Below are 21,882 nucleotides of genomic sequence, written 5' to 3' on the forward strand. Positions count from 1 at the left end.
TGTACTATAAGTGATTTTCATCTTAATTAACTATCAAATAGCTCATTGATCTTTTAAAACTGAGTAAATTTTTAAGACAAATTAGAGTAAAACTACTTTTACTTTATTTATTTATTTTTTTATTCGCTGTGAATTCGTTTACAAAATTTTAGGACCCTAAATTACAGCAACACAGCGAAAGAGTAATGCCTTAAATGATGCTTCAGCTGATCGCGTATGATGTACCCTTCAATTGCTGCAATAATATTCAACCTTAGTATTATTCAACACGTTTCGAAGATTGCATTTAATAAAAAGTTTTTTTCAACTCAAGTTGCGTTATAAATAGAAAAAAATTAAAATAAAAAATAAATAAACAAATTTTTTTTAAATATGTGTATATACACTCAGTGCAGCACAAGTAATGCGAAGAGGTGAGGTTGATCAGAAAAAGAGGTAAGTATATCCGAAACAAATTTTTCGATACCGGTAGACGGGTCACGTATACCATCGGCATCTTCTGGCAGCTTCGTGTTCAATATGGCTAGCGCCTTCACACGCGCTTAACCACGCGACCACCAAGCTCTTGCTTCCAAACTTGTTAAACAGCCGATTTGAAGTATTGAGCTGGCATAGATAAAAAAAAAGCCTCTAGGCGAGGAACTTGTGGATGTGTCAATTACTTAGCGTATTGGTAAGTACATCTATATGTTTGACCAACACGTCTGTAGTCAGTCATAGCTGACGTTCCATAAAGCAAAATATATGCGAAAATAGTGAAAAACACGTTTTTGCCCGTTACAGAAATAAATCCAAATTCTACAACAAAATGTCAAATACAAAATTTGTAGAGCGCATTCAAGTGAAACTTGATTGTACAGCCAGTATTTCTCTAACGAGCCCTCTTAACGGTTCATTCCGCAAAAATCGTTCAAATGTGGCCAAAAAATCTTATTACACCATTTACTTTTTGTCCATTATATTTTCAGACAAAATGTTTGGTAGAAAAGTTCTAGATCTTTTAAAAATACACTTTATTGTTTCGATTAATTTTATCCATAGTGTCATTATAATACACTCAATATCCAAAAATGTTTTAAAATGGCTGGAAATGCGTTTGTGAGTTTAAAGTTATAGTTAGCGTATCAATACTAATACTTAGTTAAATATGATAACAGAATAATATTAAAATTAAATTCTGTTATTCAAAAAACACTTTTTGCTCAGGCACATTGTAAATTGGTCGTGCCTTACGTGCAATGTATAGAGTGTTTGCATAAATAAAAACGCTTGTTTTTTAACTATAAGTGATTTAACTTTCAGATCTGGGACAAAATCAATTTTTTTTCAACTCTAGAGGTTCCACAGAACGTGAAAAATTAAAAAAAAATTTTTTTTTCACCATGCCCTTTTTTAAACCTTTTGAAAGCAAAATGCTAAAAAGTTATAAATATTGTGAAATTTTCGATCATGTTTAAAGTTTGGACTTCTCATAATGTTTGATGTTGACAATCTTTTAGGGTATTTAAAGAAAATAAAGTTAAAGCTTTTTTTCAAGAACATTATTTTCATTTTTTTAAGCGACTCTCTGTGATCCTTTAAAGCAACGTTATGATTGAAAGTGTAAACACAATCGAAAAATTAATTTCAAAATGTGTGCCTTGTATATAAAATTTTGTACTTCTTGGTACCCTGAAAAATTAAAAAAAAAAAAGAAGATTTATTCATACATACTTTTTTGTATAATCTATAAAAATAAAAACAATACTACACTTATCAATTAATTTCTACTACTTCTATCCAGTAAAATAAAACCATAATAATAAAGTTACAAAAAATAGAGCATATTTAAAAATGTTGATAAATTCATAAAATTCATATGTTTTATAAGTATACAAAACTTATTAACAGCTGAATTGAGGTGATCTGTTGTTAATCACCAAACTACCTCTAAAAAGCGAAAATACAACCTATACGGGTCGGGCATAATTTTTTGCAAGAGAAAAAATATATCGGGTCTCTGCACTATTTCTAATTGTTTACAAGTGTAGGTAACTCCTTATAATGTGTATCTAAAATGCACTTCCTTTGTATAACCACACACAGATGGTCCCTAATCACTTTAAAGTACTTTATGTTTTCGCCAAAGTAAAAAGTGTAACCAACACCTATGAAGACATTTAAATCGACTGTCTAAAAAAGTTTACACCCGATTGGGCTGAAATTTGGATTGTAGCTTCATTTTCATACCACTAACTGATCAAATCCAGAAAATTTCAGTAAAAAAAAAAAAAATTAAAAGTTTCCCCGTTCTCTGAAGTGCATAATTCTGAGAAATTAAAATCAAATTTTACTAAATTTAAATAAAATATTCTAACATAAAAAATCAGGTCTTCAGCTACAACTTATTTTCTAGATTTATATGTGGTCAAGCAAATATAGTGCATCTTATTTTACGTTCTTGTAATTCACTTTTAGATATTAAAAAAATCATTATGGACTAAATAACAATAATAATTAAATATGGTTAAAATTTAAGACAACAGTACTGATATTAGTAACTTTGAAAAATAATTCATCAGTTGTGAATTAGTTGTCGAAATTCATAAGCTTAGCTGCTGGCATCAAATAAAAAATTATTGAAGTAAGACTTTTTTGATAGGCAAATTTTTCTCTTTAATACCAATTTGACATTTTAAACGGTAATAATCACTTCAAATATGTCAAAAATTCGTTTTATAACGTGTTACTATTTTGCATTAAATTTGTGGCTAAAATTTTTTCTACAAAGTCATAGAATTTATTGGAGTAGACTTTTTTGCGATTGCCATTTTCGTCCACAGTGTCATCCCAAGACAGCGAATAACGAAAATCTCTTTAAAATGTTTGAAATATCGAAACAAGAACACAACCAACTCGTCTAAATGCTGTACAATAATAATAATAATAATAATAATAATAATAATAATAATAATAATAATAATAATAATAATAATGATAATAATAATAATGATAATAATATAATAATAATAATAATAATAATAATGATAATAATATGATAATAAAACAAAGAAGTTTTTCAAGTATATATTTATATAAACTGCAGAAGTTAGTGTAAATGTTTAAATGAATCATAAGAAAAACATTTGTCATTTAAGTCCTTACTTATCATGCATAATTCGGATATTTTATTCTTTAGTTAACCTAGTCAAGATTATTAATAACTCATTAAATGACATAGTTATACCTAGTTTATCACTCAACATAAGCTCTACGCAGGCCCCGAGTGCAAGCTTATGCCTAAAATGAATATGCCTTTTTGTAAAATAGTAATTAATGTACAAAACTTTTGTTGATCAAATGTTTATTGCAAAAATTCTAAATTCTCAGTAACACACTTGTTTATGTTGTTACGAATATAAGTACGAGAGACTTGTATGCCTTATATCCCTGTTAGGGTTCTTTTCAACCGTTTATTCAAGAAAGGTAAGGAGACAATATTTCGCCGTATCTTCTCTTTATTAAGGACTTACGTCGAGTTACAACTCCTATTTATATCACTTTGTAATAAATACCATTGTATTGGAAGTTCACTAATGCTGATGCAGCATTTCGTAATCGTCTAGGAGTATCGAAGAGTGATACTTATAAGTATATTAACGTATTACTTATTATAATAACGCGGTGCAAATGACTTCCTGAGTTTGCGCCTTTCGGCGCGCGTGTGAGGACTGTGAGGACATTGACAGTTCGAGCTTAAGCTAACCATCATCCCTAACTCGTCCGAAGGCCGCAGGTTTTCGTTCCTGAGGATCCTCAAACATTGTTTGTCGGAAAAAAGTTACCTTATTCATAGAACACTGCCCATGTTACACTCTGATACATATGGTTAGAAGAATCGTAATCTTGTACATAATACTTAAATACTAATTGCTGCGTATGTATTAGGACTAATGTGTGTTGATGCAGCCGTGTTAATTATTTTGACAATATATACGATCAATTAAGTTTCACTGAGTATAACATACAGCTTCATACAGTGCAGTGCTGGTACCACTGAGAGTATAAGTACGGAAAGGTAATGAAAGAAAAATTTGATGTGAAACGTCTGTGGTGTTGTGAGTTTTCGATCGCTCTTTTCTCGTTTTAGATCACGGGAAAGCGTAAAGCGACAGTACAGAGGCATCTTCTTCTTTTTCTTCTTCTTCAAATCTCCATGTGTGCAAATTGTAGCAGTCATGTCATTGTCATTGTCATTATTTTTATTATTGTTGTTTCATGTTACCTTCCAAGGTGGTCTGTACATTGCGGTTTGGAAATTAATTTACATAATGAGGTAATAATACGCGTGCAGTATGTAAGTGTATGAAATTTTTTTTGTTATGATTTTTTTTTGGTGCTGATAGCCTATTTGTATTGGTTCTGTTTAATGCTTCCTGTTCTTGTGTAGGAGATGATCGTTGAGCCAACAGCAATGGAAAGAACTTGCTTGGTTCCAATGTGTTGCACGTCCATAAATCATTGTTTGAGCTTCGTCGGCGTCACTTTGTGCGCCTGTAGTTGTTCCCTTTAAGGAAGTGCCAATAGCCATTATTGGAGTACCTACTATCAACGTATCCTGATTTATCTCTAGTTTTTCTGAGATCAAACGTTTGATTGTTTATTTTAATTGGTTATTGTATTGTGTCTTATCACTTATTGTATTTTTATTCTTTTGTGTATATATATATATATATTAAGAAATTTTTCGTAGGTTGTGTTTCCCTACTGTGATTGATGCTCGCGGCAAAGTGCCCCGCACAGCTGTCAATTCTAGAAGCCTTTACCCATGAAACCTGGAGCAGCATAACAAATGCTTTCAATGATGCATAGAATTTATCAATCACGTTATCCACGGAAAATCCAAAAGCTGCACAAAAAGAGAAACTCAACTCTACTCAACTACTTGAGGCCTGCTACTCCTTGTTCGATACCTCAGAAATCCCCTACCAGCAACCCTTGATCGATCACCTATCATCAATCAATGATTTCAGATTGGCTAACTATGCACCAGCGCCCTCTTTTATTTATTTAATCATCCATTAACTCTTATTGGCATAATGACTTAACCAGAAAATCGGACTGATACCTTCACCAGCCAGGTCCTCACGTTTCAGACCATTTCACTCTCTCAAAATTAGAGGCGCTGTTATAAGCGACCTATCCGCCACCAACTAATAAGCCACACCTCTCATGCTTGAGTCACGTCAGCACCGCCAATCGAGCATACGTACACGACTCATGGTCGGAGAGTCATTATGCATGGAGTCATGGAGTGCATCTTCCTCGATTGTACGCGCCTTGTTTTGAACTGCGTTATTTTCTCCTAGTATAGTATCCTCTGTAAATAAAAGTAATCCAAACCGTTGGTTAGAAATAATGTTGGATTTTTCTAAAGTTTTCCATGCAGTTAGCAGATTTTCTTCTTGTTCTCGCAGCGTTGATATGTCGTTTGATGTTCCACACTGTACTTGAAAGAGCTATTTGGCCTGCTTTCTCTGTAATTAGGTCTGAGTTATTGTCAATTCGACTAATGAACCATTTATTTTCTACTGATAGTTCTATCTGAGCCCTAAAAGAAGAAGACCGTTAACGGTGGTAAGACCTCAAATATTTGGGTTATTGGATCGGTAGCTCGCCTAAAATTTTATTTTTATTGTGCTGATGTTTTTTTTTTTTACGTCCGAAGGCCGAAAAAAGGAAGAAGGATTGGTTTACAAGGTGTTTAGAGTCTCTTATAATTGTTAGGCAGATATTTTTCCCGATGTTCTTTTTATTTTGTCAATGTGGGTTGTTTTTACGATGTCACCTTTTTTTAGTATTACGTGGTGCCTTTGAAAATCCAGTATTGATTATCAAAATTTTTTTGCGGTTCTTTGAGCATAAATACCATTTCTTCCTCTCTAAAACGACATGTATTGATTTTAGGGTCTTAGTAATACTTAGACTTGTATTTGGCCTGCAAAACATGGAAGGCTGCCATAGTTTGTAAATTTTTGAGAGTATCTGAGAGATTCTTCACATATTCCGTTATCTCTTTTTCTTATGTTTTCGAAGTTGCCCCCATGGGGTACGAGCTTTTCTGCCAAACATTAATTCAAACGGTATCAACCCCATGTTCTGTGGTATTGTATGCGAATTAATATGAGCTGATCCATCAGTCCCAATCTTTATGATTTTCATGAAGGGCCTTAATTCTTTATTTTTATGAGTTTCTTTATTCTGTAACTGTATGTTGAATTCATTTTATACTACTATTAGACAGTTAATGGTACGCCGTAGTGTAATATTCAGCTATATTGAACAATTTTGCAAATTCTGTTAGTAATTTGTTCTTAAAGTAGGTACCATTATCTGAAAGTAGGTCATCAGGTGGACTGAAAAAATCTAAAACTTAGTTGAATAATATTCGATCCGTTTCTATGGCGTTAGGCGATGTTGCTATCCCTAGGATGATGTATTTCAACAGCAGGTCCTGCACTAATAAAATCCATCCATGTCCTTTTTTGTAGCTTTAAGGGGGCCATAAAAGTCAATACAAATTTTTTCAAAAGCATAAGACGGAGTATCCGTTATTACCATTGGTAGCCGAGTTTTCAATTTAACAAGTTTTTTTCTCTGACATATACCGCATCTCATTACGAATTGTTTGACTTCTCGCCTCATGTTTCGTCAATAAAAGTCACGTAACTGTACAAGTTACTTTACGCAGAAAGGAAGACAAACACTTTTGAGAAAAAGAAGGAAATTTATTTAACTAAGCGAAGATTCAGCAGTAGTTTACAGGAAGGCTTCCGTCGCGAAAGTGACGTTTTTGCTCTCTTTCGTTTTTAACTACAAAACAAGTTGCTATGGCAACAAACTATCAAAAATAAAAAAATAACGCTTATGTTCGAATGTCTCGTGATGACCGTCCACGAGAGGGAAAGGAACCTTCTCTCCACCCTTACCCCTCTCGTCCCGTAAATTCATCGACAGAATGCTTCTGTGGTGTCAAATCGGCCCTGAACGACACCTCTTCTTCCTTCTTCCGTCGTCAGACACACAAACATCGACACAACGATCGTATCAACGACCGCTATGCTTGAGACATTCAATGAAGCACCTCCTCTCACAAGAAAAACTAAACACTTTCTTATTAAAGAGAAGGAGAGGAAAAACTTACAATTAGTTGCTTAAAGTTAACCGAGCCTGTCGGGAACAAGTCATTTGCAAGTCTTTTGTACGTCTTTTTGATTGCTCTACGTCCTCCTATTGTTGACTCGTGGTACTTTTTGATTAGTTAGTATCTTTTTTGACCAGTGGTGTAGTAATATTTATTGAGAAATTACAGTTAGTGTGAACTCTATATTAAATATGTCTTCAAACAATTTAGAAAATTGGTCCCACTAAGCCTTATCCAGGATATCTAGATTCTTAATTATGCCCAGGGATTTAAGTGCATTACAAGCACTATGAACCCGGAAAGTTCATTAACTTATTCAGTTCAGTTCTCATGTGATTCTGGCGATTTGACAAAAGTTCCAGAAACTCGTTGGCTATAATTTCCGTTTTCCTCGCTATTTTTCACGTGTGAGACTACGTTTCTCAAATTCATTTCTGCTTGTATAAAAGACACAAATTGTTCTTCATACAAATGCAGGTGAATTAAGTTGGCTTTGTCATTTACCCTAAAGTAGTAATCGGTGTATTTGTTATTGATAAGATTTTAATGAATAGAAATATTTTGTTTCAACAATTTAGTGAATATTAATTTTCAGTTAGAACCTCCACATTCTGTCTCCAAGTCCAATATATTTTTCGCCTTTCTTAGGTTGCCACATCCTTACAGATGGTGGGACTTTCTAAGCATGTTTTGTAATTGTGCATTGATTTCTAACAAATCGCACAATGTTATAGAATAGTGGGAGAGGCAATGGCCTGGTTAAGTCATAACTTGTGTCTTGAACATCTTAATGTTATCTCTTTCATCACTGCGTAATAATTCTCTTGTTTTGCTCTTTCTAATTCCATATTTATTATTGTAGTGTTGTGGTTATTATCAGATGATTCCGTTGTATCCTTATATACTTTTTTCCTGTTAGGGGTACTAGCAGCTTGGACCTTGCTAAATGCCTCCAGGTTGTCACTTGAACACAAAAGTTCAAAATTTCTTTGAGGATGGCTTAGAATAATTTCCTCTCTTGTTATTTTGACCATACAGTCCGGTTCTTTTGGCTTTGAACTTGATTTATTGGTTTCTGTTTTATTAAAGCTCTGATTTAATGTAGTATTATTTTTCCAAACTCACATGCTTGAGCTTGCTTCCTCAGAGTCTCCAACTTTCGTTTCCTCATGGGCTGATTTCGTTGCATAAAACTTGTTTTTCTTGTGACAAGCGAGGCAGTTCGGGGTTGATTTCCTCTTCCTTAACTACGGGATTGTGTGATAGAACGTCAGGAGTATTGTTCTCCACGCTTTTACGGTACACTATATCAAAGTTATTACTTCTGTGATAAGCTTTGAGTCTGTTGAACCTAAGGTTGGGTTTCTTAGTAGTATAAAAATGCTTCAGCGGTTCGTGATCTGTTATTGCAGTGAATGGTCTTCCATATAAGTCCGGGCGGGATTGCTCTTTAGCGAATAAAATTGTCAGCAATTCCTTATAATAAGTGGGATATCTCAGTTCGCTCCCTCTAAGGCAGCGCGAAGTATACTCGCTGGGTCGGTCTTTACCAATTTCACCTTGGCTAAGAATGACGCCAATCGCATAATTGGATGCATCTGTAGTCACTATGAATGGTTTGTTTCAATCGGATACTGCTCAAACTGCATGTTCTTTACACATAATGTCTTTTAGCACCTGTTGTTTTTTGCCTCAAACGAATCCTGATCCCTTTCTGAGCATAGAGCTCAGAGGTTTCGCTATTTTCGAAAAGTTCGGTATGAACCTCCTGTAACAATTCATAAAGTCAAGAAATTACTGAATTTTTTAAATATTCGTAGGAATTACATACTTTTTTACAGCTTCAACTTTTGCAGTTTTGGGTCTGTTCTGATTTTGCCATTGCCAATTATGTATCCCAATACTTTCGCTTCTCTCTTTTAGAACTGGCATTTCTTAGGCTCAATAGTGAGGCAAGCATCGCTAAGCTTCTTAAGTAACTTCCAGCAACGACTTTTGCGTTGACCCCTCTGCACGTATAATCATTATATCATCAAAGTATATTTTTAACTAGTGACCATGTAAACCAGCTTACGCGAGGCTTATTGCCTTTAAGAATGTATCTGTTGTTCCCACGCATCCATTGACATTCTTTTATATTGATAGTGGCTATCTAACCCTGAAAATACCGTTTTGTGTACACCACTTTTATCTGTTTTAATCTGCAAAAAAAACCCGCCTTAAGTCCATCACGGCAATGTACGTTGCATCTGCCAGTCGATATATTATCGATTAGCGATTGGCTCTGAAACTGCATAGAGTAGCAGGTTCCCACTAAGATTTCATCACTGTCTAAAATCTGTTACTACTCACCATTTCTTTTCACTATTAGATACAGGGTGTTTGGGTACTATCCCTATCTTTGAGAGATGTAGTGACGTGGAAAGTTCAATAATGTTGCTTTCTAACATATTCCAGATTTCAACTCTCATTTGATCGATTTATTGCAATGGATACCTATGCCTCTAAGGCTCGTATGGGCGAATCCGTTGCTGTCTCTATGCGATGTCTCAGTATGTGCGTTGTCCCTAGTGGTTCACCTTCTAGGTCAAATACGTACGGAAAATCGTAAATTAATTCACGTGTTCGACTTATGTGCTGTTACACCCTGACATATCCACCAATTCCATAACTATTTCACACTTTTATTATTTACTGTCCTGAGGGTCTTAATATTTACACTCTGTACGTTGTTTGTTCTGATAGGAGTATCTTTCAGTGGTTCTTTCCAAGATTCGAATATTCCATCGATAGACACGTTGCGTTGTCATCCTCGTTGACTCTTGGCTCATTAGTAAAAACCTGAGTAGTTTCATACTCAAAAAATTCTACTTGCTGTGCACTGACACTAACTCGATATGCGTTTGCATTGATGAATTCCACAAATACATTACCATTGTGGTCGATTGCCACCAAGTAGCCAAAAAATAAATTTTTGCCTAAATCTTGCAAGGGCAAAAATCTCACTTCATTAGACTCGTTATCTTTTCAAGAAATAGTGTCATAGGTAATATGTTTGATGTGGGACGGTATAATGGATGTCTCCACATCTACAATCGGGAATTTACTCGTGTATACATAACGTGATCAGGCCATCCCTATGTATAAGACAAAATACGTACACAGTTCAGTATTTTTTAAAAAGTCTAAGGAAGCAAAAAAATGTAATGATAAACAAATCAATACAATTTGTGAATTAAAAAGCTACTTATTGATATATGCATCGATATAATATGTATCATTAGAAAATATTAATGCACCTAATTTGTCTAGTTCCCTTAAAAATTACCTGTAAATAAAATAAAAATGGATGCAAGTTTGATGTTTTGAAATCGAAATTTTTGTTAATTAGGAAAGCCTTTGAGAAGTCGTCATAAATTCCATTTTTAAAAGTAAAGTTTCAGTTTCACAAAATAACGAAATCAAATTAATGAAGGTCAAGTTTCTTTTTCACTTTAGCGCAGCATACAGTCTTCGAATTAGACTTGCAGTATAAGACATTTAATCAATTACACATTAGCCAAATTAAACTTTGTGATTTCATGTGCAATAATATTACCATATGTACCATGGTTATAAATTTATAATATGATATGATGTTAAAGTATTTAACATGATATTTTTTTTCTGTCTTTACAGGAATAACCTATAATTTGATTTACAAGTGTGTACATGTAATTACAGTATAAACATTGCAAGTCTAATACAAATGGTATACCACGTTGAAATGAAAAAAAATTAACTTTAATGTAATATCAATTTTGTTATTTTGAAGCTAAATCCTTGTTTTCAAAAATACAATTGTTTGCCACTTTCAAAAAACTCTCAAAATTAGTAAGAGTTTTGAATTTTTAAATACAATTAAACTTGCCTAACCTTTTATTTTAATTATTAAAAAATCATTTTTAAAGAGATTAAAATTATGGTAATCAACTAAAAACACGAAATGTGAGAATGAATGATCGATTTCGGAATTCGGTTTAGATCCATATAATTTTTTTCACCAGTATGTGTGTACAATATGCAAGGTTACTACCTGAAGCCATTAAAAGAGAGAATTAGTGTTTCGATAGGTATTATAATACAAAGATCATACGTATTGTCATTGTTTTGAGGTTGAACTTGAAACATTTGATTGAAACAAAATAATTTTTTTTTTTAATTTCAATGACTATTTTAATTAAAATTAGTCAACGTTTTCTTACTTACCTGCGAAAAGCATCGAGACGAATTCGGCTCATTCAGTTATTGCAGGGTGATATATTACTCGTTAACATACCAAATTTAGATCTTTCGATAATGCATAATAACGATCGAAATACGCGATTGTTGCGAGATTCCTGTACGTTTGCGCCCAAATCTCGATTGCCATTTTCTTACCAAAGTCACAAGGGCTGTTTTATACCTGGAGACCTGGAGGCACACTTTTTTTATCATATTGAGCCAAAATAAAATTGCCGATAATTTTTTTTTTCTACATTAAGTGCAATTATTTATAGAAGGTAATTGAAAAAAAAAAAAAAAAAAAATAAATTTTGCAAATACTAACAAAAAAAAAATTTCTTTCAAGTTGTAATGCTTCGTTTTCAGTAATTATATGATAAATAATACATTATTACATTTCAAGCCCAACTTTATATTGCAAACAAAAATATCCGTCCTCAAGTATGTTTACGTTAGAGGAAATGTACCTACGTACCTGTACCCATAAGTAAACAAACATAAAAATATGCTCAACGAACGAATCAAATGAATGCTCAATTTTTCCGAGTAGGTGTAATGTATACGTACATAACTATATCTGTCATCAACCGTAAACAGCGGTATTTATAACCTAAGTTTCATGTAAAGGCTTTGAAAGGCTTTCGACCAAAAAATAGTAACTAGAATCCATCGAGACGTTGACGCGAGCGACATAAAAGAAGATGGCATTTTTTCAACTGATGCTCAAAGCCAACAAACTCCAAAGAGTAAGGCGCACGTACCACGATGAGAAACTGCGCTCGATCGAAGTATCAAAGGGCGAGAAGCCGCGCTACACGTTGGGTCAAAAAATACGCCACCAGAGAGTCCTGTGCGTAAAATTCATGTCCAAGGGAATTCCCTATTTCTGGATATCGATTCAATAAAACAGAGGAAAATCAAACAGGTTGAGACGCAAGGTACGGAGGGTGGTGAGAAAACTGGCTTGCTGCCCGGAAAGCTCGTGGGTGTATCAGAAGACGGTTCTACTGCGAACCGAGGGTACAGTGGAAAACTACGTATTCAAGAGCATTTTCGGCTTTCTCGGCGGGATCGTCCTCACCTACGTCTTCTTCGTCTTCTTCGTCTTCCAGCTCCACTTGTCCCTTACCATAGCCACTCTCCTGTGCTCCCTCCTCGGTTTACTGTTCACCATCGGCTTAGCCTTTTTCCCCTACGTAAGGTACAAACAACTCACCCACCATCACATATGACCACGCAACTATGGATTGTAAAAATACCACGTACACGTATTATTTAACGAAAGCTCGACTAATTTTTTTTTGTTTTCATCCACGCGTAGGTGCATCGTCCTCCTCTTCTTGCCGCAGTTCTTCTCGAAACGCGGGCGCCAGGCTCTGATGGCCTACGCCTTCATCTTGACCCTAGCTGGTCCAGCGAGAAATACCCTGCACAACTTGGGCGCCCTCTCCGAGTCGCTGGCCTGTGTACAGGTAAAATGCCCTGGCAAAGTGACGTTTGACACGAGTGTCGCTCATTTCGGTCCCCGTTTCCCAAAACAGGAGCAGTTGAAGGACGCCGTGAGGTCCGTGATTGAGCTGGTGAAGCACCCGTTCTACGCGCTCAGGCAGTCCCTCGTCCAGATCGTCAGGTCGATCAAGGCAGTCGCGAGAAAGATTAGGCGGATGCTGGTGGCGACGAAGAGACTCGTCATGAGCATTCGTAGGTCGATCGGCTATTAATCTGAAATTCACGGTGTAGTAACCCCGAGGGTACATCCCCGTTGCAGTGCAGGTGATCGAGTCGGCGTTCGAGTGGTTGGCGAGCGTGGTCTCGCTGTGCAACAAGGAGTTCGGCACGCCGTACGAGAGGTGCCAGGCCATGTTCCAGAGGGCCCTCGAAGACTGCCGGTGGCGTCTGGGGGACAATTTCGGCAAGGTGTGCGTCGTTACTGGCGCCGCGCGGGTCGTCTGTCTGCCCCTGAAACCCCTCGATGTCATCTGCGGCCTCGTCTCTTACGTGTCCGACGCCATTGTCGCCGAGGTCAAGCAAAGTGGGTCCAGCTATATATTAACGACAAATATCACATTGTAGACACGGTACACATCTCGTTTGCCCCTTTTTGAACGTTGTTGCACATAATTCATTTATCCACGTTTCTACTAAGCCGTACAATTTTTTAGCTTTAAATGTCTGTGACTAGAACCGAGTAAGGCTCGCGTGAAAATTTGATACGATGATTATATACCCAAACCCAACTGTTGAAAAATAAAATACGGAATCTGTACTGAATATCAGGTGCATCAAAAACTTTCTTCTATAGAATCAACCAAAGCTTATTGCTAAATCTTTGGCTACCAGTTCATCATGTAATAATCGTCAAAACAGCATTAAACGCATTAAAAAATACTAGAACTACTGTTGACTTTGTTAAACTTCGATCTCGCAGTTCTTGCTTGATTTATTGAACACAGTTTTTGCTGTTACTGTTGAAAATTGCATCTTTTGAACTTTTGGAAAACATTGAAAACGATAACTATTCAACATCTCGAACGAAATAAGTGTCGTACAAAGTTCGATTTGGTTCAAATCGGTAACTATTTTAAACAATAAGTTAAAAATTAATAAACAAATTGGTTTATAAAGTCTAGATTTGAGACAACTAGTAAAAATTATTATTCACAATTTTCTGTCACAAGTTATTATTGAAACGTCCTAATACTTATTATTAGTTATCATTTTTTGTTTTGTTTACGAGATTGATTGGTAAGTGCCCGCAAAAATTATTTTTTTTTTTTATCTGATATACAATACAGTATACAATATAAATAATCTGTTACTCGCAGCAGTTATTAATAACTATTAGTTTTTGAGAAATTTCAATCATCAAGTATCAAGTAGTGACAATTAACAATTAATTATTATTTTCTATGTTTCTTAAATGTTTTTTATGACAAAAAAAATAACAACGACTGATAATAAAAAATAATATTACTTATAAAATATTATTACTTGTCTGAAATCTGGACTCGAACTAGAATGATAAAAGCTTTTTATTTTGAATGAATGTTCCTTCGTATGTACCCAATGACTTTTCATTATTGCTGCAGAGTTGAGGGCCTTCAGCCGGGGTATGAGGGCCATGTTCTTTGTGAGGATCAGGTTCAAGCACGAGTACCACATGGAGACAAACAAAAGCCGTAGCCTCGGGGAGATATCCGCAGAAATATCGTCCGAAATCAAGTCAAGGACTCGCCGTTTTCTAGGGATCTTCGGCTGGGCCGGTTTACTTGCCTGCTTCTTCTTCTTTTTTCTCGTGTTGCGGTATACCTATTATACATATATAGTTTGAGCTTCACCTTGTACAACGAAGAGGGTCCTCCGCGTCCACAATCATCTCCCTGAAACGTAATCTTGTATTATTTTGTCACAGAGTCATTCACTACCGATACAAGTGGCTGACGAGTGATCGTTTCGACAACCACTACCTGACCGGCCACATGCGTGACATTGACCTGAGGCGCGCGCGTCAAGACAAAGAGACCTTGTTTCCCCTAAACTGGCGAGAACGCGCCAAGTACATAAAACCGACTTCCATCCTGTTGGCCCGATCCGAGAGAACGAGGCTGGCCAAATCGGCAGTGTTCTTGGCGCTAGCCTGCGTCAAGCTCGCGGTCTACTTGGCCATAGATTACTGCCTCTTCTGGACCCTCGACACAATCAGGTACCACGGCAAGATGAGCCTGCTCCGGCCGCGAGAGCGCCAGCGCCAGGCTTTCGCGGCATCCTCCGTCCAGGTCAAGGGCACCGGCTTCCTGGCCGAGCTGTTCCGTGGCATCGCCGGGGCGTTTTCACCCTACAGTCGCGGCAACACCCAAGTGGAGGACTCCGCTTGCCTGCCCGAGCCCAGACCTCCCGACTACGACGGGTACGCCCGAATAGCCACCGTGGCTCTTCTCTGCTGGGTCATGGCGTTCTTTGAGCCCTACGGACTGAGGTTGCGCCACGCGGTGCTCAGCCAGTACTACCCCGACAGGGCGAAGCAGCGCGCCATCTGGCTGTACAACCGGATCCTCAGGTCCCGCGGCTCTTTCCTCAAATTTGCCAGGCGGCAGCTGCGTCGCAAACTGGGCACTGCCTTTCACGCCGATGTCGTGGGTATCGAGCAGGTGACCCTGCGGGAACGGCTTCGGGCGGTTTTTCCCTTCCTGGAAAAGTTGCTGGGCCCACCGCGATCGGGTGGACGTGCTTGCGTACTTTGCGGCCAGCCCGAGCGGTCGTCCTTGGCACCCCACGTGGCTTGCCCTACCCCTGGGTGCGCGGGTCTCTACTGTCCCCAGTGTTTCCAGGACCTGGGCAAGCTCTGCACGGTCTGCCTATCGCCCCTGGACTACGGGGACCTCACGGACATCAGCGAGGAAAAGTAAGTCCTTGTGTAACTGTGGATTCCAAACTGGGTATTATACTGTACCATTGTGCGATTCGTGCAAATATGGAATCACAACTATTTCCTGCATACTAATTCCCTGCTAATGATCGATCAATGGTCAAAGTGGTTTGGTTTACCCACCTGAAAGTAATGACGTACCTTTGTTACGTAATAAAATTACTTACGTCATGCAATAATGCGAATGTTGTGACTTATTTTCATGAAATCTGACGATACTCGGGAAAAAATTAACAGCTAAAAAGTATAGCTTAAAATTTAACTTATAATTCAGCTTTATGACGTGTATTTTTATCTATGTTCAGGTAAATTTTTAACCGAAAATACAGATGTACAAGTATGTTCGGGCACCCGGTAAAAAAATTGTATTTGCTTACACGTTAATGCTGTACACAAAATTAGCGACCTCTCTAAATTTTACCATGCTGACAATTCAGCCAATTTATTATAATTTTCAGAAGTAAAAATATTTTTTTTATTAAATTAAATAGCATGTAAATAAGTTTAGTTCCCCACTTTAGGTGTTGCAATTTGCATGATAATACCTTCCAATTCCGCTAACTGTGTGTACGTTATTGTGTAAGCAATTTAAATTTTTTTACTGGTTGCACGTACATAAATTCTCAGTTAAAAATACAGCCGAAAAGTATAGTTTAAAGTGTAGTTGAATATAGATAAAAACACATCATACACCTAGATATTTAGCCACATTTTTAGCTACAATTATGAGCTATATTTCAGCTATTTATTTTTTTGCGAGTATTGTTAAGTGATAAAATTACATCATGAAATAGATTGTTCTATATGTTTATTTGTTTGTTACACACGTATCAAAATTAAATATTATTATTTACGTTTTTGGTAGTTTTCGTCAGATAAGAGCCATCGCATCCGGGGCTATTTTGCGTGGTAACCGTGGAGCGATGGCGCTTATGTGGTGAATACTATTTTTCCTACCGAGGGCACACCAGCCTCTCAGAAATACTTGAGGTAGGAAAATATGTTTTTCTCGCCATGGGCACAAAGTGTATCTATCGCTTTGTGCCCTTGGGCCACACTTTCTGTCTTTGTAATCACTTTGAGCCCATGGGCAGAAAAGTTTTTCAGGCCCAAAGTACTTCTTTGCTCTAAGGCCGAAAGTGATTTACTGGGCCCAAAGTGAGGCCACGGGTGCAAATTAGTAGTTTTCCTACGAGTTTGAAAAGTCTTTGTTTGCGAACCGAGAGGTTTGCGGCCCGAGCCGAAGGCGAGGTCCGTAACGAGGTTTGTAAAGGAGACTTTTCGAACGAGTATCGGAAAACTGCTTTTTTGCCCGAGGAAGTACCAGCCTTCCAAAACCACCCGAGGGCGGAAATGATACATTACGTCACTAGGGCACAAAGTACAGTTTGTTGTGTGTTGGTGCCCGAGCCGTGTATAATGTTTTTCTTACCACGGGCGCAAAGTGCAATTTCGCTCCCGTGGGCACACTTTGCGCCCAGTAAATCACTTTCAGCCCTAGAGCAATAAAGTACTTTGGGCCTGAAAAATATTTCTTCTCGTGGGCTCAAAGTGATTATAAGGGCACAAAGTGTGGCCCAAGGGCGCAAAGCGGTAGATGCACTTTGTGCCCATGGTAAGAAAATTTTACTTTGCGCCCTCGGTAAAAAAACACATTATACATGACTCGGGCACCAACATACAACAACCACGACCTTCAGGCCCTAATGTTTGTACTTTGTGCCCTAGTGACGTAATTTACATACCTTACATTTTATAATATGTAACATAATAACGAGATTTTGTCACGTTTTATCAAATATGTTACACGTTTTACGCCATTGTATTACGTAATAAAGATGAGTCATTCTTTTCTGGAGGGTGTTTTAACTAGAGTTGAGTTTAATGCAAATGACTAGCATTTTTTTTAACAGAATGACGTTTATAATTTCTGATGATTTGATGTTTGCATTGTACATAGTGATTCCCTTTTTACTGGTCAGAGACTCCTCCGAGGAGGAATTGGACATGTCACATCTGAAGGAAAAAATGGAAGCGTTGAGGGCCAAGGCTAAGGAGGGAAAAGTTGAAGGAGAAAAGGAAATCACAAAAGAAGAAGCCAAAAAGAAAGATGAACCCGTGGCTGATGGTTCGGATGATGAGTCATCGAAATACAGCTATAGTCAGTTCAATCGGTGATAAAATTTTGTTTTTACATAATGGCCATTGTCATATGATTATGAAACTGGATAGGTTACCAAGACGAATCAGTAGACGAAAGCGTGTCACTGCCTTACAGATCTCCTTTTCGAGACGTCGAAGCTCAACAGATTCGCGATGACGTGACAATGCAGGTGAATATTCCGTGTGGAGTATAACAACTTTGACACGTCTGTATTGGCCGGGTGCAAGTAAAGTGCTGCCCTAACTTGGGTCCCAAAGCTCACGTAAATTCTTAGAGAGAAAAAATTAGCTTGGTGACCGCCACTACCGAACTTGGGCCTCCGTTATGGAAATGGCATTTCCATAAAACTGCGTGTTAAAATGACTAGTGGCGCAAGCCCTCCCCTCCAACGACTTGCACCCGGCCAATAGAAAAATTTCATCATCATTTCTATTGTAAGATATTCGTAAATCAGGATTTGGTTGTAAATTGAATGTACTCACATGAAATTCTTACATTTTATAAACTCAAAACGTCATCGACAGTGAATACCTGAATAAAAATACCAAAATTTTGTCATGAGAATTACTGTTTGAAAACAATCCAAAGATTTTTAGCGAACCTTCATGCGAGGAGGAATCGTCAAACGGCAGAGTTCGGATGTTCTGTTTTGGTCTTGGTAGGAAAAGAAAACGGAAAAAGCGTTCGGTCCAGGGAGAAGATGAAAAGTCGGACTCTACGTCAGTTGCCGATACAGAGTCTTGGACTACGGAAGAAATCGAAGATGAAGAAGAGGAAGGAGTCTTGGAGATCGAAATCGAGGACTTTGACGAGCAAAAGCATTCTGACGACGAGCTGTTGCCTAAAACTTGTGGCAAAAAAAGACGGCACAAAAAAAGAAACAAACTCATGCATCTGTTTTCTTCATTAGGAAAGGTTTTTTCTTTTAAGAAGGTAGTTGAAAGCAATTTAAATTAACACAAAAGCAGAACAGTCGATAAAAAATTGTCATAAAAATATGTTGCAGAAACAAAAAAAGGCAAAAAGTTTTTGGTACAAGAATCGAAAAGATTCCATTAACGCCTGCTACGACACGGAACACTCGTCCTCCTCGATTTTGTCCAACACATGTGATGAAAATCTTGATCTCTTACCTTTGCAAAGAATTGAAAAAAGAGATAAGTCTACTTTGAGAAAGAGAAACAGTGGTGGCGCTGCAAAAGTACCTGAGATAGAGCGAGAAAATTCTTTCAAGAAAGAACCTGTGCAAAAAAAGGAAAAACCAAGCCATGAGAAGTACCGTTACCCACATGAAGTCAAGTTTGAAATAAAAGAATTACCAAAGTATACTCAAATTTTATTTATGAAGACAAGGCAAAAAAAAATGAAATGAAAGTCTATAAATTGATACAAAGTACATGAAAGATATGAATCGTTTGAAGGCACTTACAGTCGGTGTGTGAAGAAGTGAAGTACTTTGAGGTTGACGAGAGTAGTAACTCCTGGTATTCTCCGCGGGAAAAGATTCGATGTCAGATTGACAACAGCACGCTCACCGACTCGGGATCGTCCGTTGACAGTGATTCCTCTCGCGAAAGACTGAGTTCGTCCAGCAACGCTGATAATGTAGCTTTTTTTCTCTTTTTTTAGCTTTTTATTCCTGAAATCGTATTTTTGTAGTCTAAAACCTAGATTTTTGCATGACCAATCCTACAGTTTTAAATATGCTTCAGTACCTATGATTTATCTGAGTGATTCTCATGTTTAGAGATACGTAAGTATTCTAGATTTCAGACTGCAACAAAATGATTTATGGTATAGAGACCGTAAATATAAGTGAACGGGATTGGGTGCATCAACCTCCAAAATATGATCTACTCTATAGATAAAATGACATTTTTTCTTATTTTTTATACTTAAGTAATGTTGACACGAGCCAAACCTAAAATTTACTGTGTAAAATTACTGCCGAATTTCACGTCAAATCTGTAAATACAATACTATTGAAGGTAATTGAAAATATTTCTGCGATAAAATAATTATTTGCGTACCAGGTGGTGCATTGTCACCAGAGCAAACATCAGGACTCGTTGTCCTTGCTCTGGCTGAATGCGCACCAGCCATGAAAATAATGTTTCCTACTAATTGAACGTACAAAAATAAGGAAAAAAAAAAAAAAAAACGATCAAAGTAAGACATAGTACATTTCGTACCATCGGCGCGAGGTATAACTTACGCGCTCGAAAGGCGGGATTGTTATAGGTTTGCGCTCGAGTCACTAACGACATTTTTCTCTTGGCGAGCATTTTGCGTCCATGGGTACACTTTGCGCACACCAAGGGCCGAAATAAAGTCCAGATTGTTAAAATAAAAAAAAAAGATTACGTTTTGATAGCGCATTGCAAGTCTGTACATTTAATCCCTTAAATTTAGAAAGTAATTGATGCTCAAGTATCCTTATCTGACTCTTTCAGGATTCATATATTTACACTTCCGATAATAACGAAAAATGTTACGAGACCCACAGTTCGAGTTCGGACACTTTTTCACCGTCAGAGGTACTGGAGTTATCTGAAAATTCAAGTGACTTTTTGGGTAATCATTAACTTGCGTTTATCCTTGTTCATATTTACTGACAAAACATCAAATTTTATGTTTTCTTCGATATTGTAGTAGAAGACAAGAAGACAGTTTGGTTTGATAACGACAAAGTGTCTAATAAGCTTGGAGAGGACAAGATAGATGAGGATAGCAATGAAAAAGGTACAAAATGCAGTAAGAAAATCATGGATCGGAGAAAAAAGTTTCGCTTACCTATGCTGGCCGAAGATACGTATGCCATGGACAATTCGTGGCGTAATCAAGAAAAAATAAAAACAGACCGAAACGAACGAGACAGCAAAACATCTCGGGACTGTAAGATATTAAGGGACAAAACGGATGATTTGAAAAAGGACAAGGTAGAGAAAGAGACTGCAAATGCAAAAAAGAAGATGTCGTCTGATTACGATAACGACAGCATCGTCGAAAAAATCGACAAATCAATCGGTGTTCAGGAAGCAGATATAGAAAAAAGTTTAAGGGGAGCTGACAAGAAGACCTTCACGATAAGGTAATTAGTGTTGAATTTTTTCAATGAATTTCCTTGCAGTTTCACAGCACGCTGCAAGAATTTACTTTTAAAAAGGGGATCAAGCACTTTGGGTCCTTTACACATATAGTCGAAGAATTGTCATTTTACAATAATATAAATGTAAATTGGCACTGAGATAATTTTTGAAGTTATACTTCTGCTGGTGCGTTATGCGCGAGAGTGAATCAACGATTTCCAATTTTGACCTTGAGAAAAAATGTAACGGAAGAAGATTTTGTTTGATTCTCCCCCTTCACCTCCACCCCTGTGATGTACTTCCGGTTCCCTTCGCACGACACATCACACCACACATTTTGAATTTTATAAATTTTGTTTCTTTTCGATTTAACCAATTCTAAAACAAAAAAAAAAAAAATTGACACATCCACATGTATTTGAACCCCGACCTTCTACATTCTAAGTGTGCTAAGACCTTTACCCACCCTGCTATGAGTGACCCCTGTGTAAGAATCTCAATTACTGCATATTATAACACAGTTCGTAACTTATTTTTGATGTAAACTTTTATTTACCGTGCATTAATTCATTTACTTATATTATAAACTACATTAACAAATAATTTATTTGATAAACTAATTTTTTTTGTTTGACGTTTTTTTCGGAAACTTACAAATTAGTATATTTTAGCAGAGCAGCTTTCCTATGTATCAATAAATATTTATTTACTCATAATTAGTTTGTTACTTTTACAATTAATAAACAATTGTTAATAC

General features: G+C 36.9%; 1 protein-coding gene across 1 annotated transcript; it reads left to right on the forward strand.

Moving 5' to 3' along the window:
• The first annotated feature begins 12,147 nt into the window (after positions 1-12,147).
• LOC106643472 (uncharacterized) lies at positions 12,148-21,131 on the forward strand. Its single transcript, XM_089597457.1, has 15 exons — positions 12,148-12,296; positions 12,372-12,647; positions 12,768-12,918; positions 12,988-13,147; positions 13,215-13,478; positions 14,536-14,749; positions 14,859-15,848; positions 17,855-18,045; positions 18,099-18,205; positions 18,625-18,972; positions 19,043-19,231; positions 19,313-19,359; positions 19,458-19,641; positions 20,490-20,610; positions 20,692-21,131. The coding sequence occupies exons 1-15, from the start codon at positions 12,148-12,150 to the stop codon at positions 21,129-21,131; spliced, it is 3,831 nt and encodes a 1,276-aa protein (XP_089453583.1).
• Positions 21,132-21,882: the final 751 nt, after the last annotated feature.

The sequence above is a fragment of the Copidosoma floridanum genome, unplaced genomic scaffold, assembly GCF_036245765.1.
Source record: "Copidosoma floridanum isolate Cflo_tuat_1 unplaced genomic scaffold, Cflo_Japanese_pri ptg000032l, whole genome shotgun sequence".
Lineage (NCBI taxonomy): Eukaryota > Metazoa > Arthropoda > Insecta > Hymenoptera > Encyrtidae > Copidosoma > Copidosoma floridanum.

What these genes read in the sequence shown, in the direction of transcription:
- LOC106643472 (XM_089597457.1), top strand. Translation starts at nt 12,148, where the DNA reads ATGGCATTTTTTCAACTGATGCTCAAAGCCAACAAACTCCAAAGAGTA. An exon ending in TGTCGCCGAGGTCAAGCAAA is followed by an intron (nt 13,479 to 14,535) that starts GTGGGTCCAGCT and finishes TTATTGCTGCAG; the next exon opens with AGTTGAGGGCCTTCAGCCGG. An exon ending in CAGCTATAGTCAGTTCAATC is followed by an intron (nt 18,046 to 18,098) that starts GGTGATAAAATT and finishes GATTATGAAACT; the next exon opens with GGATAGGTTACCAAGACGAA.